We start from the raw sequence: 27,424 nt of genomic DNA, 5'->3' as shown, positions 1-27,424 counted from the left end.
ATTTTTTATATTGTCAAGGATTAAAATGTTGGCTCATCCATCATAAAGATTGTGCCATATGCATTTACTTAAATTAATGTTGTGATTGGATGTGAAAATGAAATTAAAAGTTAATATATTGGCTAAGTTAAAAAATAAAAATAAAAGTGAGAAGCGGAGGTTGTGAACGAACAAAGAGCTAGTGTTAGACTGCTAGTGAAGCAGCCATGCCATACTCTCTGGATTGGTCACATCAACACTGTTACAGCATTCTCTTGTAGATCCAATCCAGATCAATCCAGGTTTTCCCGGAAAATTCGACTTCCACTTTGCCGGAGAATTTTAAGCTGTCATTTTCCATGGCAAATGCCTGGAAAAGAGACAGACCGCCGAGACTCCTCTCTCCCAGAATCCTTCTCCTGCTCTTCTCCTCTTCTCTCCTCCTCCTCATCTTCCTCTTCCTCTCCTCTCGCACCCCTAGTCCTATCCCTGTCTCCGCTCTCAAGGCCCTAATCCCCTCGCGCACGATCCAACCCTTTGATTGCTTCAAATGTCCACAGTCCCACCCTGTCATTGCCAACATCGTCGAAGGCGTCAAATACCCATTTCTTTACTCCCTCTCCGATTTTGGGACCCTGCCCGACAAGCCCCACAAGAACATTGTTCGGATCCTGAAAGGCAAGCCCTTTCGGAAACCCGATATATCTCTGACGGTTCAGGAGATTTTGGAGAAGATGAAAGATCAGGGTAAAAATGGGTTTGTTGTTGATGTTGGCGCCAATGTGGGTATGGCCACTTTTGCCGCAGCTGTGATGGGGTTTCGTGTTTTGGCGTTCGAACCGGTATTTGAGAATCTGCAGAGGATTTGCGATGGCATTTTCTTTAATCGCGTTGGGGAGTCGGTTACTGTGTTTGAAGCTGCTGCTTCGGATCGACTAGGAAATATTACATTTCATAAGGTATTTGCCTCTTTTTAATCTTTTTTATTATGTGTTCTTTTTTTTCATGAATTAACGAAATTCTAGTTTTCAGTTTTTCATGGGGAAATCGCGTGATAATTATATTGAATTTTGATCTTATCTTAAATAAAATACTGATGAGCTTAGGAACTTTGGTTAGAAGATCCAAATAATTCTAGTTTTCAGTTTTTCATGGGGAATGGAGATGGATGTGATTTTATTTGTTGGACTTCCCCTTGATGGGGTTTTATCTTTTTGAGTAATAGATATAAAGTTCAGGGGAAAGGAAGATTTTATCTACTATCAATGAATAAGTTATTGACATGGTTAAGCAACCAAAATCTGTTGTTAATATTATGTGTCTTTCCTCTCATTTAGAACTATTTGTCATACTGTTATTCCGAGAGATCCTTTAATCTTCTTTTCATTAGTTATTGTTAGAATGCAGCAATACCATTCTTAAGTCAGATGATAGATCATCCAAATAATGACTTTTATGACTCTTAGAACATACGACGTGTGATGTCATGAAAGGTTAGGCCTTCTTTCACTAAATACCAATTGATTTTTAGATGAGATGATCAAAGTTCGAAGGTCATGGGTTTGAGTCATGAAAAAGTCATGCTGGAAAAGGAATTGTTGGTCTGCAAGAATATCACTCTTAAGCTTGGAGATGAATCACCTAAATGATTACTCTTAGAACTAATCTACGAATGCCAAAAATGTCATAAAAGGTTTGGCCTATTTGGCCTATCCTCATTAGATACTAATTTTATTTTAGATTAGATGATCAAAGCCTTAATCTAACAATTAGTATCAGAGCCAAAGGTAATCAATTCTAGCTATAAGAGTGTGATGATGGGGAAAGGATTGTTGGAACTTGGATGGATTGTTGGGATGCAATAATGCCACTTTTAATTCTGGAGATGGTTTACACAAATGATGACTCTTAGAACTAGTCTGCAAAGTGTGATGTTGAATATCATAAAAGGTTTGACCCTACCCTCATTGGACACCAATTGATATTTAGATGAGATGGCTAAAGCTCAATCTAACAATTGATATTAGAGCCAAGTGTCAAGGATTTGGTTCAGTGAATGGAGTGTCATGTTAGGGGAGGGATTGTTAAGGTGTAACGATGTTGCTCTTAAACCCAAGGATAGGTCATTCAAATGATGACTCTTAGAATTAGCCAACAAGACGTGATGTCGAATGTCATAAAAGATTTGACCTACCCTCACAAGACAATAATTGGTTTTCAAATGAGATGGCCAAAACCTGATCCAACAATTAATATTAGAACCAAGGGTCATGGGTTCAAGTCATGGAAGCGTGATGTTTGGGGAGTGATTGTTGGGCAACAATGTCCCTCTTAAACCCAGAGATGAGTCACCCAAATAATAAATCTTAGAACTAACCTGTGGGATGTGGTGTTGAATGTCATAAAAGGTTTGACTTATCCTCACTAGACATCAATTAGTTTTTAAATGGGATGATTAAAGCTTGATCCAACAATTAGTATTAGAGGCAAAGTTTTGAAAGGCATTTTTGAGGCATGCTTTAGGGCAAGGTGTTTTGAAAACGCTCGAAGGCATTGGAAAAATGCGAAGAACACAAAAGGTGCTGCTTCATTCTCACTCCAAGTCTTTGACAACATCATTTTGAGGGAGTGCTGCTCTGTACCTTCAGCAATGATGACGCGTGAATATTGGCTGCTGCTTCATCCCCACAGTTTGGTCTTCTCTCTCAGTCCCTCACTCCCTTCTAGGTCTCACTTTTCCACATCTCCTCTCTTTTTATTCTTAGTTTTGATTTCACAACCCACTGTTCTGGTTTTTTATTTTTTTATATGCTCTTCTCTATTCTCTCACTTTTTATTCTCAGTTTTGCACTTTACCCACCCACTGACAACTGTTCACTCAATTTTTACAGCATTCAAGTGATCACTGTTCTGATTTTCACACCCTTCTCTCAGCACTTCCATGCTCATAGTATTTTTTTTTTTAAAATTATTCATGTTATATTTTTTTCTTAAAAAAATTCACCTAACAGTGAACAGTGATTTTTGAAAAAAAGAAATTACCTTCTTCAATTTTTGAAAATATTTTATTTGTATTTTTCTCTTTTGCTTTTTTAAATCACAAATTGCAAAATTAAATTTCAAGTCATTTATGTCTTATTATTTTTTTAAGTCAATTATATTATTATATATAAAAATCTAATGGATTTTTTTTTCATGTTTTTCCATTTATACTATTTTATTTTTATTTTTACATATTTTGAAATATTTATTAATTATAAAATGAGGGTTTCAAAAGGCTTATGACTCAACACTTCAAGGCTTACACCGCGCCTTACGCTTTCGCCATTAAAGTCTGATCCAACAATTAGTATTAGAGGTAAGGGTCATGGATTCTAATCACAGGAGCATATGTTGGGGAAGGGATTGTTGAAGTGCAACAATGTCGCACTTAAGTATAGGGATGGGTTACCCAAATGATGAGTCTTAGAACTAGCCCGTGAGGTGTGATGTCAAATGTTATGAAAGGTTTCATCTAACTTTACTGGACATCAATTGGTTTTTAGATGAGATTGTTAATGTCCAATCCAATAGTTATATCATGGGAATAAAAGGAAAATGCATTGGTTACAAGTTTATCATGAAAAATACCAACCTATGTATGACTAGTGTTACCCAATCTTTTTTATTTTTTATTTTGATAGGAGACTAGTGTTACTCAATCATGTTTGCTTAATTGGTCCAGTAACCCCTTTAGTGTAACAAACAATATTAGTGAATTAGCTGTTTTAGAAGGGAAAAAGTGTGGTTAGCTCATAAGGTAGGAGACTTGTTCTGTTATTAATCATGTCACAGGCTATGATCTGGACTTGGAAACAATCATGGAGAATAATGTTTCTGAGAAGCTGAAACACTCAAATATATGTAGATCATAGAATACTTTTATGTGATTATACTTTGTATATTCGAGTTTATTCCTTAGGAATATTTTATTTCAGTTTTATCTTATAATGACACCTTAACTTGGGCCTGTGGTTTTCATAAAAACACTCTTAACAATTAAGCCTTTTGATGCTACCCTTCATTGTTTTATGTGTTGCTTATGCATCCTTTCTTATTTTACTAGTTGGTTGGTCGGCTTGACAATAGTGCTGTTTCAGCCACTGGTGCAAAGATGGCCTTCAAGTCCAATGAAGAGATAGAACTTCAAGTAAGGTCCATCCCTCTTGATGAGGTTATCCCAGAGTCAGAGCCTGTGCTTCTGCTCAAAATTGATGTTCAAGGCTGGGAGTATCATGTACTGAAGGGGGCCACTAAGTTACTGTCAAGAAAGGAAAGTGAAGCCCCATATCTAATCTATGAGGAAGATGAGCGATTGTTGCAAGCTAGCAACAGCAGTGCTAAAGAGATTAGGGAGTTCCTCCACAGTGTGGGCTACCATCATTGCACTCAGCATGGTACAGATGCCCACTGCACCAAGAAGGGTTAATGAACAGATTTTGCTAGTATTATTGCCATGTGGCCCAGACTGAATCTAATAGCATAACTGCAACTTGTTTCTTATTCTCTCTTCGATGCAGTGAGAGGTATTTGGCTGGCTTGGTATCACTTTTTGTGGAAAATGATCCAATACATCAGTGGAAGTTACTAAGGGAACTACCCATATAGGAGTCAGTAACTGCAAAATTAAAGATGACTAAGCTTTAACTCCAGCTTCCTCACTGTTTGTAGTAATTATCTCTAGAAGGGTTCTGAATATAAAAGGAAATCCATCTTTGGAAGCAGCTGCATGATGAATTGGCTTTTTTGGAGAATCTTAGTTACCCTTCTTAGTTTCTTTGTTGTAGGTGTTCATTTTGGTTATATTGGTTTGCAACTGTGTCAAAAAGGTACAATTCTTTATTCTTCCATACATGGATGCTGGAATTAACCCATTGATATTTTTAATGTTTCCACGACATACTGGATCATTCATAGATTCTTAAGGCTGTCAGTTGCATCTATATATTAATTTTTGTAGATTCTTGAATACATGATGTTGTCCAGAATAAGTGACGTTAGAACCCAAAAGTACAAGTAATCTTTTAAACAGTTCTGTGCCCTTTTGTGTAAAACTCCCCTCTCTCTGGTGGAAAGGATATCCGGAATTTTTTATTTTTTTGCAATCAACGGATAACAACCAGCCATTTACCAATCTCTTCTGGTTCACGCATTACCCAGATCTAATTTTCTCAAACATGGTGGTAACTGCCTATCCCTTTTCCTTTAGAAAACAAATTTACAGAGCTTTACAGTAGGACCTCACTGTTCATAATAAAATAAGCTAAAATCTGGTAAAGTGGAATCCGGTTATGTTTTTATCCCTTTATGATTCACCTTTTGATATAAACTAATTTCCAAGAGTTTAGCAAGATCATTTAATTTTCGTTGCATAGAAGATAGGGAAAAGGCAGGTTTCAGAATTTCACAACTATTTTGTGTCTGAGATCATTACTGTAGTTGTGTCTATCATCACGATTCAGCCTTTGAACTTGCCAGTCAGCAAGCAGATGGAACGCTAGGTTGGTAATTTCAAAAGGAAGTCTGTAGTGAGGCTTCTCTTTGTAAATCTTAATGAATAAAGCTTAGCTGACAAAACAAACTAACAAGAGAGTCCATAAGCGATAATTTCTTTCCCTTTGTATTTCTTGAAGATTCACACCAGCATTTGCATCGGTTGAGCAATGAATTAGTTGAGTTGGGTCCCTAATGGTGGGATAACACCACATCAAGAGCCAACTGTATGATGTTCAAAATTTAAAATATAGAGTAAATTTCTGTCTCCAATATATTTACATGCATGTCAGCTAAGTAAAATGCTAGGTTACAGCATTAAGCCTTATAGCACCTCAGTGAAATAGTCCACAAATAACAGAGTTTGATGGATAAATAGTCGACTATATATTCTATATGCAGCTTCAAGTAAACATGGCAAGCACCTTTACCTGCAAGAAAAATGAAAACATGCATGAGAGAGAGAACTTGTTAAACTTTATACTGCAATGTTTACCATCTAACTGAGAGCAAGAAACAAGAAAAGCTTCACAAATCACCTAAAGAAACATTTCTGAGGGGTAATTCAAATAAAAAATTTGACATCTACTGTGTAAGCAATCTGAGCTTGTGCCTTGATCAAAATTCGACTATCATCTTTTCATTGCCAATATACAATATTACAATTGCAATGCAAACACCAATATACAAAATTATACAATATACAAAATTATTTGTTTTTAGTTTTATAAAGTTGGGTGTTTTCTCTTTTACTCAGTTTTGCTTTTGTGGGAAGGACCTCTCATCCTTCTCTTGTTTTCTTCTCTTTCTCTTGTATCCGTTCTTTCTCTAATATCTTTTCTTCTTTTAATATAATTTTCCTCGTTTCTGATAAAAAAAAATATGTACCCACAATAAGATTGCTATGAAGATGCATATAATTTTTATTCTGCTCACTAACTATATCAGAAACTTCAAAGGCGCACCTTCCTTGAAAATAAAAATTGCAGTAGAGGCAAAATAGTGAATGTCAGCATCAATTCAACATAAAATTAAAATCCTAGTAGCTTATTTAATCTTACCCGACAATATTAAATATATTTGATCTTCAGATGGAAGTGGCAGGATAGTTGAGACCACGGAACTCAAACTTTCACAATCATTTGGGCCCACTAGTTTTTGAAGGTCCAGCTCGCTCCACCATAACATCATAGAGTTGCTTCCCATTCTATTTGTTACAAGAAAACAGCATAAAAATATATAAGTATTCCTTTTGGGAAGCTTCAAACTGTAGGTCCAAGACATATGAGCAGACTTATATATATATATATTCCTTTTGGGATAAACTGGTGGAGTGACTAGAAACAGAGGACCTGTTTAACAACTATTTTTGAAAGAACAGGAAAATACGTTTCACAATAAAAAAATTTGTTTTCTGTTTTCTCTTCTTAAAAACATAAAACATAGTATTTTTAGATAATATCTTTTAATTATTTTTACTTATTTTTAAGGGTTGTTTTAAAAAATAATTATATAAAAATGTAGAATGATTAAAAATAAAGTATTAGATGTAAAAATTATTTTTAAAACATATTTAAAAAAATTAAAAACAAGTTAAAGACATTTCAGGTTCCTAAATAGACTTTTATTCTATAAAACATCTGAGAAGAGTTTTCAAAAACTATTCTCATAAACTGTTTTTCAAAACAGTTATCAAGCAGGGACATAATTTTTTTAACTCCTAGATGCTACATACAGCTAGGTTACAAATATAGTAAATTGTTGCTTTTGCATCTCTCAATACTCACAAAAATTACTGGAAAGAAGTGCACTTGTCCTTCAGGCCTAGTTTGTGTCTCCTTAAAATACACCAAAATAGGGAAGTTTGGCCACCAGAGTTCCCAGTTCACGAATGTTGAATATCTGTAATAAAGCCAATAGGTGAACCAACTATCTTTATCAGAATTTTGAAAGGAAACTCAGAATGCACTCACTTCCAGCAGTTTTTTCCACCCACAAAAACGTTTTCACCTGACTCCTGAAGCTGTTCTCCTACTTTTACCTCCTAAAATCACAAAACATCAAAAGTAGTAGTGTGAAAAGATTTCAATAGGCTGATTGGATCTATACTAAAAAGGAATGACATGTGGAGCAACTCATAAATTTCTGTATCAAGTTATACAAATCCAGAACTAAACACCAACTTGATGAAGACCCAGGTTTCAAGTGACCCAAAACTGAAGGCTTAAGGATAGATATAGTAAGGAAAAGTATTTAAGGGACTTCCAGGTTCTCATGCTTGATTCTCTAGGTAACCTAGCTGCCACTAGTCATCAAGTACTGATGCAGGCAATGGATTGTCCAGAAAGGTGAGGCAATGCCTAGCCTGGAGAGAATGGAGAACAAGTGCGGGGGCAGGAACTAGAGACCTAATCTTAGAAATGCTTTAAGAGCTGGGGTTATCCAGATACATGTGTAAAACAGATATGTAAATCTACAGGTACTGCACGTCTATTTTTGTTGTGTACAACTAAAAGAATCATCTTGCATAAACATAACAAGGTGGCAGCTGTAGCTTAATGGTTAGCAACCTAAAATGTCTTAAAAGTTCAATTTTCAACATTCATAGTATAGAGATTTTTAGACAAATATTAAGTGAATAGATGGGAGCTTGGTGCTAGTGCCATGGACCCAAACTCGCAAATTGATGGGAGCAAATGAAGAAGGATCTGCTCACAGTCTTTCAATTCAAGATTGAGAATAAGAATGTCACTTCGGTTAAGCGGAAGCCTCCCTGGATGATACTTCAAATACATTGAACTTAATAAGGCATTTAATTTGCCCCAGATATATGCATGAGCCCCTGCTCAACTTCATATGCATATAATATAAAGCATTAGTGCAAGTTAAAATATTCAGAGAAATGATTAAATATATGCTTTCTATATTGCCTCTGTTTCAAATATAGAAAGAAATGGTACAATTTTTGGGAAGATTGAGTGAACGCACCAGAGCCTCATTGTCAAAGACAAATCTCACTCTACTTGTCTGAGAGAAAGAAATAGAAAAGTTAGCTTGTTTAGAAGAACACCATATGATTCATAAAAGTAAAGAAAACGATAGCAAATGGGAAGCCAAACAATCAAAGAAGAAGAAATGCTTGGAAAGTGATAGGTATGAATAACCATTGGATACCATAAAACAGTACGAATTGTGAGCTCTACTCTATACATGAATTATTTCTAGTTATCCTTACCTGAACCAATAGGAGCAATCCAAGGAGGCCAACAGGTGCAGCTGGTAATAGATTATTTGTATAAATTAATCCACCAGATAAACCTGTTACCATAAACATTGGGCATCATGTTCAAGGATTTATGCTAGACATTGATCTTGTTAAGGGAAGTACAGCTGATGATTATTTACAATTGCAAGCTTCATTTCTAGAGAATAAGGAAAAATTCTCAATACTCACCAAGAAGGACACTCGCTATTCGGTAATCTGGGTCAGGGATAACTGTTTCTCTGTTCTTGACCTTCTGTCCAAGCTGACAAACATGAAAAAGAAAATTTTAAAAAAAAAATTACAAGAAAAAAGAATTACACAAAATGGAATCTACCCACATAAAAAACTCATCAAATCAGTTTCTCAAGAATTAGAAAACCAAAAAAAAAGTCCATTAAATCAATTCTATCAAACTTCTTGTTGCTTGTAGAATGCTTAACAAAAATTAAAATATTTAATTCCAAGTAGCCTATACTCTCAAGAACAACAACAGAACATTAGTTAACTAAATTGAAACATTAAGTTAAAGATGCATATAAGAAGTGTACAAACCACAGAGGCAACCACAAAGCAGTCTCCATGGACCCTCCTCCTAACAGCCCTTCTCACAAAACTTTTACTACCTATAACTTCTCCAAGATGCGGGCTCCGGAAATTTCTTATAAATCCACCCAGCTCCCTGTCTGTTTGAAATAACAAATAATCAGTTCCAAATATGTAGCATTGTAGACTAGAGAATATTTTCCTTTGGATAACCAATTTGCTGTAATCCATTTGGGATAGAAGGCATTCTCTTTCACAGTCCTATTGAACTATATCACAAGATTAACACAAATTTGAAAAATAAAATAAAATTTATGGAATTAAAGGGCATGGGCTGTTCTAATTGAAGATAAACAGATGAAATCAAAGCCAGATATTTAAAAGAAGAAGAAGAAAATTTCCCACACAATAAAGTTAAGGAAATTCAATTTTGGGTGCAGACGTTTTGTTATTCGGGACCTGAGAAAACAAATAGCTCTACTCAATTATGCCTAAAGCAATTCCTTTCCCTAGTCGTGGATTTTTTCTGTTCCTTTCTAGGAATCCAGAGCAATATGAACCACAAGGCTTAAAATTTCATTTTTAGTTCTTTTCATGAAATTTTCTCAGCAAACAAACAGGGAGAAACACTTGGACGATGTAGTGAAGTGGGAAATGCTTACTTTGCAAAGGGAGGAAACGAGAAACAGAGAGAAGAGCGCTCGCCATTTTTGTGTTCTTTTGTTTTCTGTTTTATGTTTTTCCAAAACAATTTTTCCATTTTCTGTAGCAAAGTAAAGAGGTATGAAGCCCGGGAAAACGACACCGTTTCTATGTTTCAACCAGGTTCGCCCTTTATTGTATTTTCATAGATTATTCGGATATATTTATTAATTATTATTGTTTTAAAAAAATAGGAAAAAAATTATTTTTAAGGAAAGTATTTTAATATTGGGGGAGAGAGAATAGGGAGGCTTATCCGGTTGTCACCTCTATTTGTAATCGTTACCACCAAAGCATTCAAGCTCAGTCTCACTTCAACCTTCCTTTCTCCCTTCCTCTCTTCCTTCTCATAATCTTTAAAATTTCAAACCATTTTCTTCTATAAACAAACCCCATGGCAAACTCTCTATGTTTCTCACCTGCAATTTCCTTCAAATCTTCACACAAACCAGGTACTCTCTTTCTCTCTCTCTCTCAAACCCTAATGTTTAGCCTTGTATGTTGCTCTGGATTTGATAAATATTTGACCCTTTTTTGAATTTTTTCAAGGGGTGGTTGTTGTTGGGAGTTCTGCTGCTGGAAAGGTTTTTAAATTCAATAATGTATTTCAACACCATGGGAATTCCAAATTTCAGTCTTTGGAGGTTAAGGTGAGGAGAGCTTATTCATTCCAATTCAGAGTTGCTTAATTTCATTAGCTCTTTGGCTGAAACTGAATGTGCTGCCTTGTTGAATTTGTCTGTTGTGGGGCCATGATTTAAGCATTTGTTTTGAACTGTTATCCGCTGGAGCTTGGCTGAGCTTCTCCCAATTTAAGTTGTGTGGAGAGGAGCAGAGCAGGGTAGAAAATAAAATACTTGGAATTGGGAAGAGATACTTTTGTCAAGGTTGGAGAGTGGAGAGGGGTCTGGGCTGTTGATATTGACGCATTTTAATTAAATCCTACTAGCTGATTGCATATTGTTCTTTTTACCTTTGTATTCCTAATCCTCAATTCACTTTCTTCTTGGTTCAACAGGCTACAGATAGTAATCAAAGTACCAAACCAAATAGCATAGTCTGTTCTAATTGTGATGGAAATGGTAAGAAAATGGTGGTTAGTTGGTAGCATCTTACCATTATTAGTACTTGTGTTTGGTATATAATCTTCTTTGTGTTGATGATAATTTTTCATAAGAATTTGATGCATGTTTGAAATAGATATAAATATCTTTTTACTTGATGATGAAGTTTATGGTTACTAAGTCTACCTGAAACATGCTCTAGGATGCAAACTATGGAAGCATTCAATGATACAGTTTAAGGTTTTTGTATATTTCTCCCATAAATATGCTTTACCTTGGAAGATAGAAGTTGGGTTTATCTTCATGACATTTGACATTTCTTCCTTATATAGGAAAAGAATCTCCATGACCTCCTTGCCTTTGAATTCTTCTTAAACTTGTGAGTGCTATATATTGTTGCATCAAGTGATTTTTATTTTTTTCCGAGTTCCTGTGCTTGGTACAATACCGATGAACGAATAGAAATTAAAAATTCAAAAATCTGTCAGCAGAGAGTAATAATTATTTTGTTTAGGACTCTTTTCTAATTCTCATCATGAGGAGAGTAGCACTCTTTCAATGCCTTAGGCTGCAGCTTTTGAAAATTTCAATTATGCTTGATGAAAGCCTTTTAGAACTAGTGTTTTCCCATTACACCCATTTGGAATTTTGTTAAACGCATTATGGATGCCTTTTTATGTTAAGGGTCTATACATCTTTTTCATTCACTACATAATAGGATTGGAGGGTTTGAGCCAAGCCTACTGCTTGTTACATCAATTTTTTCTAACTAACGTTTCATTTGTCCTGTGGTGTGATATCAATCTGTTGTCTAATAGCTGGTTTGGAATATACATTGCCTGAGCAACATCAATGATGAAGTGTTTGATGGAACCACAACTCTTTGTGGGTCATTGAATGAGTCTGTGTTGGTTAGGCAAATTTATTCCATTGGCATTTCAACTATTGTTCTCAGCTTATAGTCATGCAAGACTAAAAATTTGTCTTTCGGTCTACTCACTATCACTATTGCTATGAAACATCTTTCTTAAACTGTTAGGCTTAATTTTTTTGAACTTATCCCATGAAATACCGACATCATAGAGTGTCGGCTCATAGAGTTTCTAATGTTCCTGTCCAACTACCAGGTGCCATTCAGTGTTCACAATGCAAAGGTGATGGAGTTAACTCTGTAGACCACTTCAATGGGCAGTTTAAAGCTGGTGGATTATGTTGGCTTTGCAGGTAACAAGATCAAATTGTTTTTATTTTAGTGCATTATACTGTGTTTTAAGCTAAAAGTACAGCAATATAACATGATGTGTATCTACAGTAATACAATCTCCACTCCCCAACTCCCTCTCTTCCCATTGGTTCCCCTGCTTTCAAGCTTTTGTATTTTGTTTGAAACAAATAGAGCCCCAGTGTCAGTGTTTTGTTATTGATATTTGAAACCTTTAAACTATTCACTTAGGTAGGGTTGCCCCATGGACCATGCCTTATCAATCTAAGCACATGCTAGATTCCTTTGGACAACTTCACATTTCAAAATCGCTATCCTGCTCTTTAGATGGAATGAAATCCATATATACATGTATAGAATACGTGTTGTTGACAACTTCAACGCTCCTCTTATATGTCAGTCTCTTCTTTTCACCCAGCGTTTCCACCGTCCCTTGTGCAAGCCATGGAGAGTGATTGATATAGATATCTCATCTGTGCACCCATTACCTGATTCTCACCTAAAATTCTTGTTCCTTGCAGAGGCAAAAGGGAGATTTTATGTGGGGATTGCAATGGAGCAGGCTTTATTGGAGGATTCATGAGCACATTTGATGAGTAGTTCTATGGAACTGGAAGTTGAATATGTTGCAGTGGTCAGGAGGAGTGAGCATGTGGGTCAATTTGTGTTCAGCCTTGAGTGGTGTATCATGGATGAATCTGACATTTTCTTAGCTTGAAATGTGATACTTTTCTCCATGGAGCTAGATTCTTGCGGAATTTTTATAAAGAAATTCCTAATTATGGTTTTAAGTTGTCTAGGCGCGCCAGGTAAGGGTCGAACCTACGACTTTCTGCTATTACAACTATTTACAAACCACTTGCTATTAGAAAATTTTTCTTTCTAAAAATACCAATAAAGTTGTCCTTGTATGTTTTAATTTCAAGTTAGCATACGTGTCTCCCAATATGTTGTAAGGGATTGTACAACCAATACTATTACACTTCCAAAGCACGTTTATTAATTTAATAATTTAATTTAAATTATTAATTATATTAAATATATTTAATGAAAATAACTTAATATGCCGATAATGAATCAAAATAGTTTTAATTGTTGATGTTTCTTTCATCTCTTATTTTTTTCTTATGACCTCGGTACTTTAACATGAAAGGAAAGTAAATATGTTAATCCACTAATTTAGAAAGAAAAAAAAAAGTACATAAGGAAATTTTATCAAGCAATATTACTATTTAAAATAAAATTATATAATAAATTCTGAATTACGAACTTAATAAATTAATAGGTATTAAATTTTATGAAAAGACTACGTTGAAAAAGGATCAATCAGTTCAAAAATATCATATTAAATGCAAAATATTTTAATTTATTTGCATATTTTATTTTCTATAAATCCAATATATATTTAATTCAAATTAGTATAAAATTTATTCAATTTCAAGTCAACATGTGTAAGAAAAAATCACCCAAAATATAATAAATTATACGGAAGATACTTTCTTAAATAAAATATTTTCTTTTCATGATACAAAAGCTAAATACGTTACATATTTTTCAACTTACATTTTTCTTTTCATAATCAAGTGGAATGTTTAATTTAAAATTGCTGATAAATTCTAGCTTCATTTTTATAAATGGGTAGGGTTGGATGGAATATATTAAAGATAAGAAATTGAATTAATCTTGAATATTGTTTTCGTATGTGTCCAATTTCTTGATATATAAGAAATTGAACATGTGGGGTAAAGTTCAATGGGGCAGTCACGAGGCATGATTCCCTGCAGCTGATTGGATTCAATAATAGAGAAATGATGAAGCAGTACTGCAATTGTCAGAAGCCATGCATGAATGGGCTTGTGAGACAAGCTTGAATTTAGAAATGGGGTCATTTTCAATAGGGCTGTTATTGCGTGAAGCTTTGGTGCTTCTAATTGGCTCCAAACCCAACTCACAACTCAAAACTCAAAACTCAAGCTCCTCAAGCAAGTGATATTTGCTTTTTAGTTTGTCAAAGATAATAAATATAGATTTTTTGTGCTTATGAAAACATTTGAACACACCTTTGTTGCTACTATAATTTTCTCGACAAAAATACAAATTTTGTAACAATATTTTTAGATTTTGTAAATATTGATCATCTTTAGTAACTCTAATGTATTTTTATTTTTATTTTTAAAAATAAAAATTAAAAAATACTATGGAGTATGCAGTGGACACTTGGAAAGTGCACCCAGTTTTATTAATAGAAAGCGGAAAAGGATATCCATGATCGCATGCTTGTAATTATATGGAAGTGGGCGAGCCGGGGCTCCCCCTTGGCCTGGTCATGGCTCCTATGGATACATCATATGTATATACTATATACTATTACCTTTTATTATTCTATTTCATTTTATATGATGGATTAATTGGACTTTGAGCATGTCTTTCGAATCTCTCCTTGAGTACCAGTCTTGACCCCGATGCTACTCATTTTAATCATGGCTTTTGGAAACTCAATATAAAATCTGAGACCCAGTACGCCTCTTCCGTTACCAGCATAATTCCTAACGATCTTCCGAGTTTCGCTATCTCCAAAAAGCCTTTGATCCGACTCCAGGACTCCGTTCCCATCCCGCACATTCTTGAAGAAATTGACATCGAATTTGGTCTGGCTATTTGTATCCAGCGCCACCCTTGTGGAGCCATTGCCACCTTCAGGACAAAGGGCCTGCAGCTGAGCAAGGAAAGCTGGGTTTATTGTTGGGTCTGCATTTCCCCTTGTCGTGAAGTTGTAGAGACGGTATTGGAAGACCGAACAGTTCGTTTGCCCAATGGTGTGTGCCCCTGCACAAACATATATAGTGAACCAAACATGCACATATGCCATCTAATTATCATTTTTTTTTGTGGATAAATCAGAGAAAGAGAAAATATGTACCAACTAGTGTTACAAAGTCATGAGTGTTGAGTCCTTTATCAGCAAACTTCTGTCTTAGGACAGGAATAGAATCATTAGGAGCAGGGAAATTAGAGGTATCCGGGGATGAAGATACGTTCGTCTCATCTCGTCTTCCTGTGGGCACTGACCAACTTGGACCACCACTCTGGACATAATATGAAACAAAATTAATTGGCTTACCCCCTTGATCACAACCAAATATACTTCACTAGGGTTTATATTATATTTGATGAAGAGTACTCTACCAAGCCAACAGCATCACGAGCAGCTAGTGCTAGTATATCAGCACATGATACCACCCCGGGGCACAAGGCCTCCAGTTGAGTTTTGGCGTCATCTATCACATCAAATCCTCTTAATCCTGCGTTGGGCAATGCATCTGTCTCACCTGAAGCCTCAGTTATCAGTATCGAAGCGTCGCAGCCCTGTTCAGATCAATCAACTGAAGGTCCATGATCAATTAATATAAGCAAACATGGAAGAAGTAGAAAAAGAAAAAGAACCTGAACAAAGCAATCTTGGAAATGAAGCCTAAGAACACCAGCTGCAATTGTAGGATCCTGCTTGAAGTGCGTTTCAACAGTGGACCTGACTATGGCCTCAGCCTTTGGGCATGAAGAAGAGTAAAACCCGGATGTCAATCCTTGTTGAGTTTCTGCAAACAAACTTAAAATCACTGCCAACAAAACCAGCCATTTAGGTTCCATTTGCACCATTAACAAGTAGAAAAGAGAAGCAAAACTCTCAGTTGGCTCTCGTCTCTATCTCCTCACTACAAACCTTGCATGTCCACTATTGAGCATTGATCTTATATGAATTCCACCAAGCTGACTTTTGCTTGTCGATCACTTTCAGTCATTCAATCCGGGCTTCTCATCACTCCACAATCCTTTAGTGGAGGCGTGTGGGGGCCATTCAAGATGGTGATGATCATCTTCCTTTTTTGACTTTTGTTTGCGGGGAGTTAGGAGATGGATAATTTAGTATATATCATATCGCAACTTAACATATCATGTACATCGGAAGAAATGATAAATGGAGCCCTTCCCTCTCGTCCTTGCTTCCTTTTGTTTATTCCTCCCATGCGTGTTGGACGTCTCTTTCTCTCAGTTTCTTTGGCTTCCCTTTCCTCCTTTTTCCCTTCCATTTCTTCACTCAGTTCATGCTTAGCTTCAACTTCTTGTATATCCAGCCCACGCACAGGATACAAAGTCTGTCCAAATTTTTTTTTAAAAAAACATAAGATGCTATTTGGTAATCTGTTCATGATTTGCAGGCATAGGTTGTGTTTTTCAGCCTGACTCAAAAATCGTGGATTTAGGGCTCGTGAAATTTAAATCGAATGGCACAAAAGCAAAGAGACCTCTAGAACAGATCCAGAAAACACAGGGAGCAAAAAATAGCAATTTTTTTTTGTTTTCCTTAGGGATTTTGCATGGATTTTCTCGGAAATCAAACGAGGATGAATTTTCCCGGAAATCGAATGGGGGATGGATTTTCTTGGGAATCAAACGGGGGTTCCCAAAAAAAAAAAAAAAAAACATGATTAGATTAGCACCTGCGAGGATTGAGAGTGGCAGAGGAAAATAGGGCCTTTTTAGGGATTCTCTCGTCTGGAGAGCAATTTCAGAAATGGGCTTCCTGATGCCCGAGGCCCGAGGCCCGGAGTCAGAGAAGTGGGCGGCCCTTTTGATTTTTCCTCTCTGTATAAATACTTATTAATCATCTATCTTTATTTTGATTAAATCACTACCATGGATTGAAATTTCCATTTTTATCGATGATATTTTATAAATTAAAATTAATTTGATAAGATAAATTATTAATAATTATAATTATTTAAATAAATTAATGTTAATAAAAAAATTGTTACCACATATTTTTAATAAAATTCCAAAATTAAATCTCAAATAAAACATTTTATGTAAATTAATTTAATTTTTTATTTAAAATGTGATAAAACATGTTTTAATAAAAATATTTTAAAATTTTTAAAATAAATATTGTCTTCAACAAGATCGGCTCCCTTCATCTAATAATATGATGGAACTACATCGATCTTCATTTTGATACTAAGACTATTGCAATGTCATATATATTATATTTATGTATAAATTGTTTTTATTCAATAAAATCAAATATTTCTTAACTCGATTCTAACTTTATACACTTCCAAAATTCATATTTATTATTCTTAAAATTTAAATATCGAATCTATCAATATATCTTTGTCTATTGATGTTTTTCTTCTTGATCATATTTATGTTAATTACAATTATAAAATAACTTAAAAATATGTATTTTTGCTTATTTTATCACTTTTTAGAGTTTTTCCAATCATTCCTATAAATTTTAAATAATTTTCGCTCCACTGATATTTCTCTGATATTTTCGATATATTTGTAAAATTAAAGTATTGATATATCTGTAATTATCGCTATTTTTATTATTGCCTAAAACTTATATTCTCAACTTAAAGCTTGCTTGCCATTGCAAGGTGGCCCAAGCCCAACCCATTTGCATATCGACCCGTTTAGATTACAAAACCAAGATATCCAAGAACACATTGTTTGCGACCTTGGCCATCCAATATTGTTCTCAAAATTATTCCGCTATATCATTGTTATCTGTATAATTTTATTATTTAAAAAAGGATTAAATTTTAAATGAAGAACAAAAGGATGTTTGTTGGTAATTCAAGTAAAGACAAATGATTTCTAGTTGTCTAAATTAATAGAAGAAATTAACAATTCTAATTTATTCCTTTTTTTAATTTATATATATTTCATAATTTTAAAATTAACAATATAAGGAATATAAATAGAACAATTCAAATAAATAAAAATATTATTTGCCCGATGAGCCAACAATCGATTTATATTACTATCTTTAAAATTCTTAAAACTTCTTCTTTCTTTTATTTTTATTTTGAATCTCCACTCTCTTTGCACAAATCAATGCCCTAAACCTAAAAAAGTGAACTCATTCATCTCTTCATCATGTCACTATCTTTACATTTTAAGAAATTTATAATGATATGAATAAAATCTTTGAAATTAAATAAAACAAAATCATTCAATTCACATACATATGTGGTTACAAAGTATTGGAAGATATCTCAAATTCCTAATTAATTATTACCTAACTCAATATATTATTATAATATTAGATTTTTTAATAAAATAAGAAAATTTATTATAAAAATTTTTATAAATATTTTAAGTCATGAATGGAAAAGAAATTATGAAATAGAGCCAAATTTGTAAAAACCATATGTGATTTGATAGATATGTGAAGAAAAATGGAAGATAACGAGGAGGGAAACATGTGATGTGGAGAACTTAATAGTTGTACCTTGTTTTTGTTTTCTATAATAATTCTCCATGGTGTAATAGAATAATTTTTTCTATATTTAGAAATAAGAGAATTATTTAACTATACCACAAAAAATATCATAGAGGACACAAACTAGATATGATTATTAGGTTCCAAAACATTTTATATTTTCCACTCCTTTTATCCACACATTAAACCATAAACCCTTAGTTGTTTCATGTATTTGTCGGTCTTTCTTGCATCTCCATTCATCACATATAATATATTATGTTAAAAAATCTTCTATGTACTATTCTCTACAAAAAGAATATGTTCTAATTAGGAATTTGGTATACTCACCTCGATCAACCAGCATAAGGATGATCAATTTCCCAAGTGTCAGCAGATTCACAAGAAATATGTAGATACTTCTATGGTATATAGCATACATCATATGTATATACTATTACCTTTTAATATTCTATTTGATTTTATTCGATGGATTGATTGAACTTTGAGCATGTCTTTCGAATCTCTCCTTGAGTACCAGTCTTGACCCCGATGCTACTCAGTTAAATCATGGCTTTTGGAATTAGCTCAAAATAAAATCTAAGCCCCAGTTAGCCTCTTACGTTACCGGCATAATTCTTAACGATCCTCTGGGTTTCGCTGTCTCCAAAAATCCTTTGATTCGACTCCAAGACTCCATTCCCAACCCGCACATTCTTGAAGAAACTCACATCGAATTTGATCTGGCTATCTTTATCTAGTGGCACCCTTGTGGAGACATTGCCACATTCGGGACAAAGGGCATGCAGTTGAGCAAGGAAAGCTTGGTTTATTGTTGGGTCTGCATTTCCCTTTGCCATGAAGTTGTAGAGATGATATTGGAAGAACGAACAGTCCGTTTGCCCAATGGTGTGTGCCCCTGCACAAACGTATATACTGGACCAAGCATGCATATATGCCATCTAATTATCAATTTTTTTTTTTTTTTTTTGTTGATAAATTAGAGAAAGAGAAAATATATACCAACTAGTGTTACGAGGTCATGATTGTTGAGGCCTTTAGTAGCAAACTTCTGTCTTAGGACATGAATAGAATCAGTAAGAGCAGGTAAATTAAGTGCATCAGGGGATAAAGATACAAGCCTCCCATCTCTCGTCTTTCTGTGGGCACTGACCAACTTGGACTACCACTCTGGACATATTTTGAAACAAAATTAATTGGCTTACCCCCTTGATCACCACCAAATATACTTCACTGGGGTTTATATTATATTTGATGAAGGGTACTTTACCAAGCCAACAACATCACAAGCAGCTAGTGCCAGTATATCAGCAAACAATACCACCCGAGGCACAAGGCCTCCAGTTGAGTTTTGGCATCAGCTATCGCATCAAATCCTCTTAATTCTGCGTTGGGCAATGCATCTATCTCACCTATTGAACCATCGCAGCCCTGTTCAGATCAATCAACTGAAGGTCCATGATCAATTAATATAAGCAAACATAGAAGAAGAAGAACCTGAACAAAGCAATCTTGGAAATGAAGCTTGAGAACACCAGCTGCAATTGTAGGATCCTTCTTGAAGTGCGTTTCAATAGTAGACCTGACTATGGCCTCAGCCTTTGGGCATGAAGAAGAGTAAAACTCGGGTGTCAATCCTTGTTGGGTTTCTGCAAACCAACTTAACCCTAGAATCACTAACAAAAAAAACCAGCCATTTAGGTTCCATTTGCACCATTAACAAATAAAAAGAGAAGCAAAACTCTCAATTGGTTCTCGTCTCTAACTTCTCACCACAAACCTTGCACGTCCAGTACTACTGAGTATTAATCTTATATGGATTCGGGCAAGCAGACTTTTGTTTATCGCTTTCAGTCATTCATTCTAGGTTTCTCATCAGTACACAATCCTTTAGTGAAGACGCGTGAGGCCCATTAAAGATGGTGATAACCATATTACTTTTTGGATTTTTGTTTGTGGAGAGTTAGGAGATGGATAATTTTCACTTTCAGTATATATGATATCATATACAATGGAAGAAATGATAAATGGAGCCTTTCCCTCTCATCCTTGATTCCTTTGTTTTATTCCTCCCAAACCCGTTGGACATCTCTTTCTCTCAGTTTCTTTGTCTTCCCTTTCCTCATTTTTCCCGTCCATTTCTTCACTCTATTCATACGTAGCTTCAATTTGATGAACCTGCATACATGGATCAATTTTTTGCAAATATACCATTGAATTCAATCCAAAATATGTACTTTCAAATAAAGGTTGAAGTGTGCACATATGTGAAAGGAAATGGAGGAAAGACGGCATGTGATCAAAAGAGAAATGACACTAGGGGGATTTTTATGATGAAAGTGGCCCTCTGTTAGCCCATTAGACCTTTGACTCGAATGATGGAACAAAGGGCTTCTGGGGTTGGCCCTGCACCCATGGGGACCATAGGAATAAAGCAAGGAGAACCTAGAGATTTGATATGGGGGCCCTCAGGAATCTAAGTGATGAGGCAAAAATCAATGCTAGTAGACCATGCATGCACAGGCCGTGCGCATACCCTCATGCATGCTCGCATGCATCCTCGTATGCACGATTGCTGGCACACTTGTGTGCACGATTGCTGGCACACTTGTGTGCACGATTGCTGGCACACTTGTGTGCACGATTGTTCGCATGCCTGCGTGCACGATTGCTTGCATGCTTATGTGTACGATTGCACACATGCTTGTGTGCACTTGCACGCATTCCTGCATGTGCACTAGCCCTTGCCCTTGCACGCACCCCACACACTTGGGCATCTTTAGCACCTAACATACACCCTAATGTGGCAATATTGATGGCGCAGATGTCGTATGAGGATTATGTGGATATTTATTTATGTATTTAATAAATATTTCATTATGTCTCCTCAAGGTGGTTCGATATCTTCTCAAGACATTTCTAAAGCGACTTGTAATGCTTTTTAAGAGGGGATAAGTGACTTAAGGGGTCCCCAAGGTCAGACCTTGGTCGTATCAAGGGAGAACCATGACATGGCCTTGGGTATGCCTATGACATGAGATAGTAGCACTCACACATGGCTCTATGACATATGTGGCATGCAACCCATGGCCACAATGGCACAGGGGTGGTATGACCTATCCCTCCCCAATGTTAGCATGAGGTACCTCAAAGCGTATGCACTAAGACAGTTCAAGAAGCCATGGACATAATTCTATGGTTCGATAGGGTGGCAAGGCACACAACCAACTTAGATCGAATGCCTATGCATGGCACAGAGAAGCAATGCCCTTTGCACGAGGATGATTAGGCCATGGTGCAATACCATGGCTAGACGCTGCGACTAAGATGGCTTGATATAAGACACTATTGCAACAACTACACCAATGGGTTGATGGTGCATAGCATGACATGGGCAAAACACCAACGAACCATGCAACAAGATGGAGCCTAACATAGGCCCAAATGCTATGAGCTTGAGCATCACTGTGGGGAAAGACACATTGATGAATTAGAGGGACACGATTGGATGGCTGGTGTAAAATGTTGGTTTAGAAATCAATTGGCTTTTAAGCACCTTGGTGGGTACTCGTTGACAAGAGACACCTTATGGGGAGAAGACACCTTGTTAGGCATTTATCATCAGTGGTACTTTGAAGAAGCAATTTGAAGGGAATGACTATTTAAGGACATTTTGAGGAGTTGCATCCGTTGGAGAAAAACACATGGAGTGTAGTAGCCTTAGCTTAGCATAAAAGGAAAATGAAGATAGTTGACTGGTTACAAATGGTGCAAAGAGACATTTCAGTTTGAAAAGGTGTCTCCATATGCATAAGTACCAACAAACTCCAAATTTGAATTCAAAATGTAAACTGGAGGCAATGAGATATAAAAGCCTCTTGCATATCAAATAAACACATAGAGAAAGGTTTGGCAAAATTGTGAGCATTGTATGGCTCTCTGACTCATGTATAGGTGTTAAGACACTCAATCAAATTTGTAATCTCTTGTAGTTGATCAATAACACGAGTTAAGAAAGGGTTCCCGTATTTGATTGGCCTCTTTTATGCTGCTTTTGTTGAGCCACTTGGGAAAGATTGGTTAAGAAAGAGTTCTTAGCACCGCACATTTAGAAAACAAATTGGTGGTGGTTTTCTATGGTGTGACACCCTTCATTGTTTGTTCACTCGTTTTATTATTTTCTTTATTTCTTATCAATTTTAAAAACGATAAAAAAGAAAAAAAAATGAATAATCTAAAGTATATAAAGTGTACACTCATATCTTCCTTGTATCATTAGGGACATGTTGTATAAAATTTGAACACATCGGATTTGGATCAAAGATGTGTCAAGCTCACAGCTAACAGTTAGGTTAAGCCTTGTAAATTAATTTAATTATGTGATAATTATTGAGTTTGGGGTTGGATTTTGCCTAAATCTTATATTCGCAACCTAAAGTCTACCTACCATTGTAAGGTGGCCTGAGCCTAACCCATTTGCATATCGACTGATCTAGAATACAAAGGCAAGATATGAAAGAATGAATCCACTGTTTGTGACCTTAACCCATCCAATATTATTCTAAAAATTGTTTTGTTATATTATTTTTATCTTTTGTATGGTTTTATTATTTAAAAAATAATATGTTGATAAGGATAAAAAATGATTAAATTTTAAATGAAGAAAAAGGTGTTTGTTGGTAATTCAATTAAAAACAAAAGATTTCCAATTGTCTAAATTAATAGAAGAAATTAACAATTCTAATTTAGAATATGAGGAAATATATATTTCATAATTTTAAAATTAAGAATATTATGAATATAAATAGAAAATTTCAAATAAATAAAAATACTATTTGCCCATTATGTGGAATGGGATGAGCAAACAATCCACTTATATGTCTGCCTCAAAACTCTTAAAATTTTTTTTTTCTTTTTTTTCTTTTTTTTTAATTTATATTTTGGACCTCCACTCTTTGCCCAAATCGATGCCAATCCAATATTATTCTAAAAATTGTTTTGTTATATTATTTTTATCTTTTGTATGGTTTTATTATTTAAAAAGTAATATGTTGATAAGGATAAAAATGATTAAATTTTAAATGAAGAAAAAGGTGTTTGTTGGTAATTCAATTAAAAACAAAAGATTTCCAATTGTCTAAATTAATAGAAGAAATTAACAATTCTAATTTAGAATATGAGGAAATATATATTTCATAATTTTAAAATTAAGAATATTATGAATATAAATAGAAAATTTCAAATAAATAAAAATACTATTTGCCCATTATGTGGAATGGGATGAGCAAACAATCCACTTATATGTCTGCCTCAAAACTCTTAAAATTTCTTTTTTTCTTTTTTTTCTTTTTTTTTTTTAATTTATATTTTGGACCTCCACTCTTTGCCCAAATCGATGCCAATCCAATATTATTCTAAAAATTGTTTTGTTATATTATTTTTATCTTTTGTATGGTTTTATTATTTAAAAAATAATATGTTGATAAGGATAAAAAATGATTAAATTTTAAATGAAGAAAAAGGTGTTTGTTGGTAATTCAATTAAAAACAAAAGATTTCCAATTGTCTAAATTAATAGAAGAAATTAACAATTCTAATTTAGAATATGAGGAAATATATATTTCATAATTTTAAAATTAAGAATATTATGAATATAAATAGAAAATTTCAAATAAATAAAAATACTATTTGCCCATTATGTGGAATGGGATGAGCAAACAATCCACTTATATGTCTGCCTCAAAACTCTTAAAATTTCTTTTTTTCTTTTTTTTCTTTTTTTTTTTAATTTATATTTTGGACCTCCACTCTTTGCCCAAATTGATGCCATAAACCTAACTCAAATCAATGGCGAACTCCTTCGTCTCTTCATCATTTCATTATTTTTACAGTAAAATCTTTATAGTTAAAAGAAATGTTGAAAAGTATTTCAAATTCTTAATTAATATAAATTTCTTTTTGTAAATAATATTATATAAAATATTTCCTAAGTTGATATATTATTATAATATTATATTTTCTAATAGAATAAGAAAAATTATTTGGAATATCTCCATACATATTTTAGGTCATGAGAGGAAAAAGGTTATGAGATGGGACTCATAAAGACTATATGAGATGGATAAAGAATAGGAGACACATAGAAGAGTAAGGGACTTGTAGTTAAATATGTTAAGGGTATGGATATAAGGAGTAGGGAAACATGAAATGTTTTAGAAACTCAATGGTTGTATCTGATTTATATTCTTTGTAATATTCTTTAAGTTATAGCGCATTCAAATGATTATTTCTTATTTGTAAATATAGGTATGGTTGGTTAAACCATGTTAAAACTCTAAATACCTGTGCATTGATTGTTTTATCTTTATATTATTGAATTAACATTATTTGCATTAAAACTTTTACTGGTGCAATAAATTAGTATCAAAACTTTGGTTGAAGATTTGTGGAAGAACCATAGAGAATAGAGCACACAAGATGATTAAAATTCTATTGTGGATTATTTTATCTACCTTGTCTACCTTTGTGTGGACTATTTTATTTTGTGTTATTGAATTAACATTACTTGCATTAATGCTTTTACTAGTATGACAAACTAGTATAGAGTTTTGCTTAAAGATTTGTGGAAAAGTCAAGGAGAATAGAACCCATGAGATGATTAAAAGTTCAATCATTTTGTGTACTCTATTCTCCCGAGCTCTTCCACAAACCTTAAACCAAAGCTCTATACCAATTTGTTGTATCAACAAAAGTTTTAATGCAAATAATTTTAATTCAAAAAGATAAAGATAAAATAATCTATAAAAAAGTAGACAATGTTTTAGCACGATTCAACCAACCAATGTCTATATGATGAGAGAAAAATCATTTTACTGTACCATAAAAAATATTACAACAAATATAAATCAAATACATTTAGTGGTTCACAAAACATTTCATGTTTTCTCTTGTATCTCTAAACCATAATCCATTTACTCATTTTGGTGTCTCTCATTCTTTTTCATATCTTTATCCACTTCATAACCTTTTTCGGCACTTAACTTAATTTTTAATAACTTTTCTTATGCTATAAGAAAATCTTATATTATAATAATATATTAAGTTACAAAATATTATATATAATATTAGCAAGAACTTTATACTAAATAGTAATTTAAAACACTTTCCATCAAGAAACTCCAACGGCATAGCAGTGATTAGTTTCCCACGTGCCAGAAAATTCACAACCTCGAATGGCACCCAACACCCTGTTAAGAGCTCGCGCAATAGTAGTAAAGAAGACGACACATGCACGGGTTGGCGGAGGGAGCGATGGAAAAAAGTGCTTGTTGGAGGGGGCCAGAACAGGCATTGGCTGTGAATAAGCCCAAGCAGCCTGCTTCACCAGGGGGTTAGATATGGGAATCTGGTAGGCAGATTGGATGGTGCAAGGCGCGAGGGAGATGGTGGGTGAAGAGGGCATCAAGTCCTTCAATCAAGTTAGGTTGTGCGTGCTGAAGAATCCAGATATGAGGTGGTGGCGGCAGCAAGGAGTGAGTGGTTGACGGTGGTAAGTATAGGATAATGGAAGAAACAAAAGAAGGAAAAAATCGACATTATGGACAGTGAAATAGGGAACAGCAAGACATCCAGTGGCAAGTATAGGGTCCAGCATGCTCCTCACTCATCATAAGAGCCGCTAATTATATGGTTTGTCTTATTTAACTCTTTCCCTGAAAACGAACTTCACAATTCTAATGGCCATATGGATTATTCGCATATATAGTCATAAAACTAGGTTTGTGCTTCATGTGCTTGACAATTTCAATAACCATACCCTGGAAAAAGAAAATTGGCTTACCGAAACCAGTCATAGTTCTCAATAAATTCCAGAGCCCTAAACAGATACAAAATAAGATGCAGACTGCATTTGCAAATCAACTGTCTCTACACTCTACAGATGCAGTCAATATAACTCATAACTAGCCCGGAAACAAAACTGACCCAACCCAACCTGTAGGGACCCCTCCCCCTGATGACACGTGGCGCACATCGCTATCCGGAGCAACTCTATCCGGATTCCCCAAGAGGACACGTGACACGCTCCCCCTATCCGGACTCCCCAGGGGAGGCACACGACACTCTCAAATATTATACCCGGGCGATGCTCTATCCTACCCGGACCTATTATCCGGATCATTGACTGTAGCGAGCAAGCCTCGCTGAGTCATCCCCGACAGCTTGCCACACATCATGACAAGCCAAAAAGTCTTCCCACCATTAAAGAGGGAGGCAGAGCTTCTGACACTATATAAAAGGGTCTTCACACAAGGAGGAAGGTAAGTTTATTATCCCTAAAAAAGGCCGACAGCTTAATCTCTTGAGCCATGACTAACAAAACCATCGGAGGGTGTGTCCGGACATCTTTTGCAGGGATAATTGAGCCAGAACTCAATTTTGGTTGACCGCGTGCGTCTCATTGGCAGCAACGTGGATCCCTGGGACGCAAGGCATCAACACAACCCTCTCCTTTCCCTTTTCCACAGCGCACACTCAAACTAGATGTTTTTCTATCCTCTTTATAGTAAAGTGAAACCTACATAAAAATAAAAAATAAAAAAAATGCCATCCAGAAGAAATCAATGGAAACAACAACAGGATTCACAAACCCAGAAATAAGCATTCAAGAAATCTAAAATACCGACTCACAGGAATCAAAAGCCGCCTTCTGAACAATCCCCTCGAGCGTAGACCAACTTGTTGTCCACATGAAACCTCAAGTACCCATCAATGGATGGAGCCATTTCCAAAAATCCGCCTCGTCTTGCAGGGACAGAGCCGTGTCTTCTCAA

General features: G+C 34.9%; 4 protein-coding genes and 1 pseudogene across 4 annotated transcripts; 2 read left to right on the top strand and 3 right to left on the bottom strand.

The window, feature by feature from the left end:
• The first annotated feature begins 155 nt into the window (after positions 1-155).
• Positions 156-4,987, top strand: LOC117924456. The gene is made up of 2 exons (XM_034843060.1): positions 156-938; positions 4,085-4,987. The coding sequence occupies exons 1-2, from the start codon at positions 339-341 to the stop codon at positions 4,445-4,447; spliced, it is 963 nt and encodes a 320-aa protein (XP_034698951.1). The 5' UTR covers positions 156-338; the 3' UTR covers positions 4,448-4,987.
• Positions 4,988-5,615: 628 nt separating this feature from the next.
• Positions 5,616-10,084, bottom strand: LOC117925216. Its single transcript, XM_034844152.1, has 9 exons — positions 9,982-10,084; positions 9,329-9,459; positions 8,966-9,038; positions 8,747-8,829; positions 8,500-8,538; positions 7,485-7,555; positions 7,299-7,413; positions 6,573-6,718; positions 5,616-5,942 (listed from the first exon to the last, which is right to left on the bottom strand). Exons 1-8 carry the CDS (start codon positions 10,025-10,027, stop codon positions 6,650-6,652), a joined length of 627 nt encoding a protein of 208 aa, XP_034700043.1. The 5' UTR covers positions 10,028-10,084; the 3' UTR covers positions 5,616-5,942; positions 6,573-6,649.
• Positions 10,085-10,283: 199 nt separating this feature from the next.
• LOC117925217 (protein BUNDLE SHEATH DEFECTIVE 2, chloroplastic-like) lies at positions 10,284-13,065 on the top strand. The gene is made up of 5 exons (XM_034844153.1): positions 10,284-10,473; positions 10,571-10,671; positions 11,040-11,103; positions 12,213-12,309; positions 12,829-13,065. The coding sequence occupies exons 1-5, from the start codon at positions 10,416-10,418 to the stop codon at positions 12,905-12,907; spliced, it is 399 nt and encodes a 132-aa protein (XP_034700044.1). The 5' UTR covers positions 10,284-10,415; the 3' UTR covers positions 12,908-13,065.
• Positions 13,066-14,512: 1,447 nt separating this feature from the next.
• Positions 14,513-16,026, bottom strand: LOC117925214 (peroxidase 25-like). Its single transcript, XM_034844151.1, has 4 exons — positions 15,752-16,026; positions 15,494-15,673; positions 15,228-15,393; positions 14,513-15,133 (listed from the first exon to the last, which is right to left on the bottom strand). Exons 1-4 carry the CDS (start codon positions 15,962-15,964, stop codon positions 14,712-14,714), a joined length of 981 nt encoding a protein of 326 aa, XP_034700042.1. The 5' UTR covers positions 15,965-16,026; the 3' UTR covers positions 14,513-14,711.
• A 3,028-nt stretch (positions 16,027-19,054) lies between these two features.
• Positions 19,055-26,055, bottom strand: LOC117924792 (annotated as a pseudogene).
• Positions 26,056-27,424: the final 1,369 nt, after the last annotated feature.

Source organism: Vitis riparia, chromosome 11 (genome assembly GCF_004353265.1).
Source record: "Vitis riparia cultivar Riparia Gloire de Montpellier isolate 1030 chromosome 11, EGFV_Vit.rip_1.0, whole genome shotgun sequence".
Taxonomy (NCBI): Eukaryota; Viridiplantae; Streptophyta; class Magnoliopsida; order Vitales; family Vitaceae; genus Vitis; species Vitis riparia.
Note: the sequence above shows the minus strand (reverse complement) of the source record. Positions and strands in the feature narration are given on the sequence as shown.

Coding starts and splice junctions, on each gene's coding strand:
- LOC117924456 (XM_034843060.1), top strand. CDS start 339: ATGGCAAATGCCTGGAAAAGAGACAGACCGCCGAGACTCCTCTCTCCC. Junction 939..4,084: donor GAAATATTACATTTCATAAG/GTATTTGCCTCT, acceptor TTATTTTACTAG/TTGGTTGGTCGGCTTGACAA.
- LOC117925216 (XM_034844152.1), bottom strand. CDS start 10,027: ATGGCGAGCGCTCTTCTCTCTGTTTCTCGTTTCCTCCCTTTGCAAA. Junction 8,539..8,746: donor GATTGCTCCTATTGGTTCAG/GTAAGGATAACT, acceptor TCTTTCTCTCAG/ACAAGTAGAGTGAGATTTGT. Junction 6,719..7,298: donor ACTTCTTTCCAGTAATTTTT/GTGAGTATTGAG, acceptor TGTAACAAATAG/AATGGGAAGCAACTCTATGA.
- LOC117925217 (XM_034844153.1), top strand. CDS start 10,416: ATGGCAAACTCTCTATGTTTCTCACCTGCAATTTCCTTCAAATCTTCA. Junction 10,474..10,570: donor CAAATCTTCACACAAACCAG/GTACTCTCTTTC, acceptor AATTTTTTCAAG/GGGTGGTTGTTGTTGGGAGT. Junction 11,104..12,212: donor TTCTAATTGTGATGGAAATG/GTAAGAAAATGG, acceptor TCCAACTACCAG/GTGCCATTCAGTGTTCACAA.
- LOC117925214 (XM_034844151.1), bottom strand. CDS start 15,964: ATGGTGCAAATGGAACCTAAATGGCTGGTTTTGTTGGCAGTGATTTTA. Junction 15,394..15,493: donor CTCGTGATGCTGTTGGCTTG/GTAGAGTACTCT, acceptor TATTATGTCCAG/AGTGGTGGTCCAAGTTGGTC. Junction 15,134..15,227: donor TGACTTTGTAACACTAGTTG/GTACATATTTTC, acceptor ATGTTTGTGCAG/GGGCACACACCATTGGGCAA.